Source organism: Anoplophora glabripennis, unplaced genomic scaffold (genome assembly GCF_000390285.2).
Source record: "Anoplophora glabripennis isolate ALB-LARVAE unplaced genomic scaffold, Agla_2.0 scaffold640, whole genome shotgun sequence".
In the NCBI taxonomy this organism is placed as follows: Eukaryota; Metazoa; Arthropoda; class Insecta; order Coleoptera; family Cerambycidae; genus Anoplophora; species Anoplophora glabripennis.
In genome coordinates, this window is record NW_019416735.1 from 101,653 (window position 1) to 108,870 (window position 7,218).

The 7,218-nt window shown below is 33.9% G+C and overlaps 1 protein-coding gene across 1 annotated transcript in view; it reads right to left on the bottom strand.

Moving 5' to 3' along the window:
• The window catches only part of LOC108911031 (solute carrier family 15 member 1), an 18,555-nt gene extending 14,816 nt beyond the window's left edge, over positions 1-3,739 (bottom strand). The window contains exons 1-8 of the mRNA XM_018715854.2: positions 3,731-3,739; positions 3,602-3,680; positions 3,357-3,498; positions 3,149-3,235; positions 2,734-3,008; positions 2,510-2,592; positions 2,280-2,465; positions 507-989 (exon numbers count right to left, since the gene is read on the bottom strand). Of these exons, the coding sequence (XP_018571370.1) occupies positions 507-989; positions 2,280-2,465; positions 2,510-2,592; positions 2,734-3,008; positions 3,149-3,235; positions 3,357-3,498; positions 3,602-3,680; positions 3,731-3,739 (1,344 nt within the window). The remainder of the gene's footprint in view (positions 1-506; positions 990-2,279; positions 2,466-2,509; positions 2,593-2,733; positions 3,009-3,148; positions 3,236-3,356; positions 3,499-3,601; positions 3,681-3,730) is intronic.
• Between the last annotated feature and the right edge of the window lie 3,479 nt (positions 3,740-7,218).

A 7,218-nucleotide genomic window follows, 5' to 3' on the forward strand; every position in this document is an offset into this window, starting at 1 on the left:
ACGATGGAAAATTGCATTCGAAATATTATATTAATTTGAAAAAAAACCATACCTCATCAGGGATCGAACCCCGAACCTTTGGATTAGTAAGACAACGCGTAACGCTTTGAGCCACGAGACCACATTTATTTACTTTCGATAACCTGACTTATATACTTAACGTTGTGCCTCTAGTGATATAAACAATAATTATAATGAATATATTGGCAGTAATAATATTATTTGCATATTTTGAAGAATTATCAAAAACGATAAAAAATAAATTGTTGCATATTTAAAAAATACCTATAGAAACTATAGTGCTGTAAAGTATTTTCCATGGTAATGATTTATACATTCGTGAAAAAACTATTTTCCTCACTTATTTGTTTAACTAGAAAAGTTTGCTAATAAAAGTTTTTGAATAACGAGATAAGAGATGTCTTGTATTATGTTCCTTTAGACGACAATTTTACAATAATCTCGCGGATAGGACTTTTTTCGAGTAAAAATTTAATTTCTACTACCTGATACTCAACAGAAATGACGTCCAACTGAAACTTGTGCCTCTTGAAGCGCAGCGACCCGCAGAACAGCGGCGCCTCGATGAAGATGGTGTACCTCGTGTAGTTATGACAGACCATGTTTTTAAACCTGAAGATCTCGCTCGAGTTGATAGTTTGGACCCCGTTGAAGGGATTTATAACAGTCAGGTCACAGGGCAACGTATTCACCACGTTGATGGAGGCGTGGTTCTTATCGGGCAGCTCGGGATAAGTGGTTTCCAGGACTAGTTCCAAGATGCCAGCGGAGAAGAAGGCCAGACCGGCTACTATTCCGCCGAAAGCCATGCGGTGGAGGGAATTCTCCAGGACGTGGAGCTTGGCGAAGCACGGGTAGAAGATGCGGTCGAATATGGGAATGAGGATGAGGACCATTGCAGGATTCACAACTTGCATCTGATCGGGGACTATTTGGGTTCCCAGGAAGTTTCCGTCCATGTGGGAAGCCTAAAACAGGCTTTTGACTTGGAGAAAATAATGTTACGTCACCATGATACGTGTGTGTTCCCGCACTTTGTTTTTATTAATTATTTTGAGGGAGAAATTGTGGAAAAAAATTTAAATTCTTTGCAGAATAACTTTCTACTAGGTGTACTTTCTGAATATGAATTTAAAAAAAATATGCTAAATGAACCCTTTGCAGTAAGGATATGCCAGAAGGAGAAGGAATTAATGGATCTAACGATTAATGATTGGAATGGCAGTAAGGTTTTACTTATCACAAAGAATAATCAACCTCAGGACGCTCAATCAGTCTAGGACTAATGCTGTTCTACTAAATTTATGTAATTTGCAGGAAATCGATACGAAAATATATTACATTTTATCGGTTTTGTGTAATGGTACACATTTCCTATATTTTTTTCTTTCTAATTTTCCTTAATTCATTATTTACAATTTTCGTGAATTTGTTTCAAAATATACCTGTTCAATAAAACTCAAGGAATAATTGTCTTGTATCAGTATTTTGTCTTTACTTGACTGTCATCATCAATCATCGAATATGATTTTTATAGATATTGAAAATTAATAACAGAATTTGATTAACTTGAAAACTTCAAATATTAGGTATTCCCCTCTAGTTCTATTTTTAACATAACGTGAACATAAAACGCGAATTATTTTAATCACATTGCATTATCAAAATAATAAATATTTATACGCTTCGTAAGAGACGTAATATTTTAATAAAAAATCTTAATAATCCTTTTTGATAAGCCACACTAAATAAGGATTTATATTGCACCCAAAGATTACAAACTAAACGAATCTATGGATTTTGATTCTGATGGCATGTTGGTCGTATATTAAATTCCTCAAAATTAATCAAGTGATAATGTTTCAGCCTAATATAATTTTAACGATAACGAAGCTAATTAGGGCAATTTAGATTAGACAGAAACTATGCAACCTTGAAAACCCCATAACAACATAACCCTATTCTTATTACTCTTGTATCTGCTTCTATGGAATACTCAACCTGAACTGAATTGTCAGTGTTGCGAGAAACAACTACTCCGAGAGCTATATACCCCTACCGGCATTGAATTACACTCGCAACACCTAGTGCAACAGCTAGGATCGTTTGTCATCAGTTTAACCCACCAGGCACAGACCGGTTTCGGACTTATTAGTCCTCATCAGTGCGTCATAGGTGCGACAACCGACAAACGACCCAGCTGTTCTTCGTCGTATCGTCACGACAAGGAAATACGTCCCGCGTTCAACATGAATTACCTGAAACGTCCATCTGGACCCTTGTTGGTCGAAGAGGGACCAAAATATAGGAAGCGGGGTGTACAGCAACAGGATGGCGCAAACAATTTTCATCTCTTGTATCAGTTTCAGGTCGAATTTGCCCCGTGCGTGGTCCAGCCAGTGGTCGTACCTCCTGCTGCTCTTACAACTCCTGGCTAAAGCGAACTAATAGAGAATTTCTAACGTTGTCGATGTCGGTAGGTACTTACTGTGCCACACTTGAAAAATTGCAGCATTATGTTCCTCTTGGGGCTCTTCAGCTTGTAGAAGCTCTTGCCAATTATGAACAAAACTAAAACACAGTATTTCTACTTGTAGCGACGAACAGAAAGAGGAGAATTAACCTGAAAGGGTGACTTTATCCCAGTGGATAAGTGGATAAATGAATATGCGGGGTTACAGACTCGATTTTTTTTGTCGGGTTTGTACTTACAAATCGACAAAAACATCAACGCGGCGGGGAACCCGAAACCCAGGGCGTAGCAGGTGTCGTCCCCGAAGCAGGACACCGCCTTCTTCATTATCGGGGTCAGTATCATCCCGACGAAGCCGCCCAAATTGATCGTGAAGTAGAATATCGAAAAGAAATGCGTTAGCAGCTCCCTTTGATCCGGCAGATGAAATTGCTCCCCGCCGAAGGCGGCGACGCAGGGTTTTATGCCCCCAGTGCCGATCGCTATCAGTATCAGGCCTAGGGCCGAGCATGTGCTAGAATTAGAAACATTTTTTTTACGTGATGGAATCATAGAACGCCTCGAAATGATAGAAAAGTTCCAATATGTTTATCCGAATAATTCGCAACACTATGTGAATATGGAACCTTCTAGTTGTGTTTTATGAACACTTACACGGGTGGTAACTCGAAAGAGGGAACAGCAGCAACACACATCAAGACGTTTCCAACCAAATATATCAGGGCGAAATTTCGGATTGTTCTGCGAATATAAATTGTAGCTGTAATGATGAATAAGGCCAATACACCAAGTGAATATCTCGAATGTCTTTTTTAGCAAGAAAATAATGGTTTAAAAAATAAAAAAATCTGAACCTTCTTACCTGTATCTTCCGAAATAGCTGTCGGCAAAGATAGCGCCTACCAAAGGTACTATGTAACATCCCATTATGAAGACGTGATAGATTACCGTCGAGGCATTTTCAGAAAACAGCAAAATGTTTCTTAAGTATAAAGATAGTATAGCTACAACAAAATTGTATTGTATAAATACGTAAATGAACTAAAACTGTTAAAATTTGTAAATATTTGTAATGTTTTTTTTTAATTTCATTTAAAATATACTTACTTCTTAGTCCGCAAAATGAAAATCTCTCGCAAAATTCAGTGGCGATGATACAGAACACTGCTGTACGATATGAGGCACCCTACATGGAAGAAAAATTACATAATTGTATATTAACTGCGACATACTTACGAAATGCATTATAAAAATATAAATTAAGTAAATTAGCAGTAATGTTTCATCATTATCATTGAGGTGTACTGTCATTGTCAGTGTCACATCGTGGATCAGTAATAGCGTTATATACCGATCAAAATAACTCATTTAGAGGGAAAAAAAAAGAAAATTGTTACCTGGACTTTCATAAGTGGAAATGGTAAAGGGGCTTATAATAAACGAAAAAAAATTAATGAGTGAGCAGAGGCGGCGGAGGGTTGATTTGGGGGGTTGAAAAGTTATGAAAAATTGTATCATTGGGATTTCTGGCAGATAGACCAGGGTCGATAATTTTTGAAACCAAAAAAAATTATAGTAGGATGAAACCCATTGGAAAAGAAAGAGAATATAACAGAAATGAAAGGAAAAATAATTTACGGGCGATCTGAGGTCGGGAAGGGGTAGGGGGTGAGTTTTTAAGGGTAAAAAACGGTTTATCTCGATTTTCGGAAAAACTACAAGTCTTATGGAAAAAAGTTAAATAGCAAAGTTGTAGGTAATAAAAAAAATCTACAACTTTTGTATTTACACTTTTTTCACATAACCTCAAAATTTATGTGAAATATTCAAATAATAATAAGTTTTTGGTTTTTTATTTTTATCTTTTACAAACAATTTTTTTTTCACGAAATTTGGTGGAAACTTACCTATTTATCTTCTTCCTCTAATTTTTTTCCTTTACGCAATCATATATTTACACATAATTTCACTACAAGGTACCCCTTATGACGTCACAGCCGTTTTGAAATATTATAAAAAAATCAGTTTTAAATAATTATTTTAAAACTATTCCAACGCATTCCTCAATCTCTAATTGTGCATACACACTAATTAGTACGTGTAGAATTATATTATCTACTTTTTGAAATTTGGTCAACAACCCTATTGAATCAGGGTTTGATTTTTTTTTTAATTTAAACAAATTATCAATAATTACTGAAAAATTTTTTACTTTTTTGCATTTTTGAGCATGTTTTTGAACTGTGATTATAAATTCTTTTATTTCACCAAAAAGTATAATTATGTCAAAACGAAAAAAATGATTACCAGCAGAACTCTGTACGATGATTTTTTAAGTAGAATTTTTCTTTGAAAAAAAGTGTTTCAGGTCGAAAAAAATGAATATTTCAGAAACTTCTTGATTTTTTTATCTAAAAAAATTTACGGTTATTTAAGACACAGAAAGGTATACTTTCACCAAGTTTCGTCAAAATCAAATTATTTTTGCGGAAATGAGAAATAAAAAACGAAAAATCAGAAAAAAAAAACAGTTTTTCGCATTTTTCTCGGAAATTTTGAGGTTATGTTAAAAAATTACCTCTACAAAAGTTGTAGATTTTTGCATGATCTACAACTTTTGTATTGGATACTTTTTTATTTGACGTCAACTTTCGCCAAAAATCCCAATGCTACAATTTGTCATAACTTTTCAACCCCCCAAATCAACCATCCGCCGCCCCTGCTCACGCATTTATTTTGTTTAGGTTTATTATAAGCCCTTTTATCATTTCCACTTATAAAAGTCCAATTTTTTTTCTCCAAGTGTAATTTGGTTGGACTATTAAACAAAATTGCTGTATTATTGTTGTCTTGATTTCCTTACATTTAAGGGAGTTGCTTTTACAATTTTAATTCATGTAATCATTGTTTAAATAAAATTTATATTTTAAGAGCACGTGAAAGAATGTACTACATGTATTACGGTACACAATTATAAAAAAAATATGTCCTAATCCTAATAAAACTTTTTGATTGGAATGAAACAGCGATGGAATTTTACGATATTTTTATTACAACTTATAAAATCTATGTTCACATTACATTAATGTATGTTACATTATTGCCCACGAAAAGCATTGCGAATGTTTGACATAATCATAAAACCGAGAATTGTGCTCTGTATACCTATTTAATTTAAAAAAAAAAACGTACAAAACCTATCCGACAACACTGGAATGCGTATAAATGAATCTAAAAAATACTTTTCGAAATGTAAATCTAAATATAAAGAATGTCCTAGTTTGTGTGTTACAAGGACAACCATATAATATCATATATTACTCATATCACAACATTTATGATGTATATTATACAGTATACAAGAATACATATTTCCATTTAGAATACCGCTTATTCTGCGACATAGGCAGAAATCAAAAATACAACTACGTCCGGAGCAAATTTCCAACCGAGAATGAATGTGATTTCTCTCAAAAGAACAAACGCCGAGTGAAGAATTTGCTCCGGAGCATAAATTTTAATTACCTTATAAAAATAAAAATGCACATCCAACACATACATAACTATAGTTATTATATTTAACAGGGATATTACATTTATGACTCTGGAAAGACGCTACAGATATATTATATTACTTCTAGAATTGGTGTTTGGTTTGGAGATCAACATATTTCAATAAATCCAAGCTTATAGGACGACAGTAGTAGAATATTTTGAATTAAGGTTGTGCCGGATGCGAAACCAAACGTCAATTCCGTTTACACGTCGAAAAAAATGCGTTTCTTGTCTACTCCTACGCGGTGCTGCACGAGGATGCAATCGTATCCACCGACAAACCTCCATGGTCCCGTATCACATTATTTTACAGTTTTGAGTGTCTATTCCTCGATAAAGTGATCACAGTTAGGAAGAAGGCAACATTAAGTATATGTTACAATGTTTCGAAAACTAGATATTAACCTAGCACTGTACTTGTCAGTAAGAATTACTGTTAATCTCTATAATTAAATTGGACAAAATATCAATAACAAGGGAGGTACTCCATAATAATAACAGTTCGTTTCTAACAAGTAAGTTTGTTTTGCGGGGGAACGCTAGATATTCTTGTTATGAAATTTGTTTTTCATTCAAAAATATCTTGTAATTCCGCTTACAGTCGTTTCAAGGTGTCAAGATATTTTTCGAGAGGAAAATGACATTTATTTTTACTTAATTAATAAATAAAGCTTATAATATCCTACTTTTATAAAGTCTTAATCAACTCTTTGCTCAAGGAGATACACAGACAATTTGCTATTATCAGCGTTTAATTCTCTTTAGAAAATTTATTGCAAAATTAAAGCATTAAATCTAAATCCCGGTATTATTATTCTTTATTGTTAATCTTAGAATTAAAGTAAACGACGTGGATTAGAATAACTGATAGTGATAATCATAATACTATTAGAAGATAACGCAGCAGCTGGAATTTGAAAAAAAAATAATTTTTAGACTAGGCGGTATCTGTTTTGGTTTGGGTGAAACGTATATCCACGGAGATTTTTGGCTTTTTGGCTTTCAAATCTCACTAGGAACGAAAATTTTTCTATGCGCATAAAAAACAACGTGGGCTTAACTTTTGGCGGCACAATATGTTATAAAAATTCGAAAAATGTCATATTTTTCTTCCTATTTAATTATGTATCTTTTCAAGAGTTGATTTTAGGCGAAAATGGAAGAGGAAG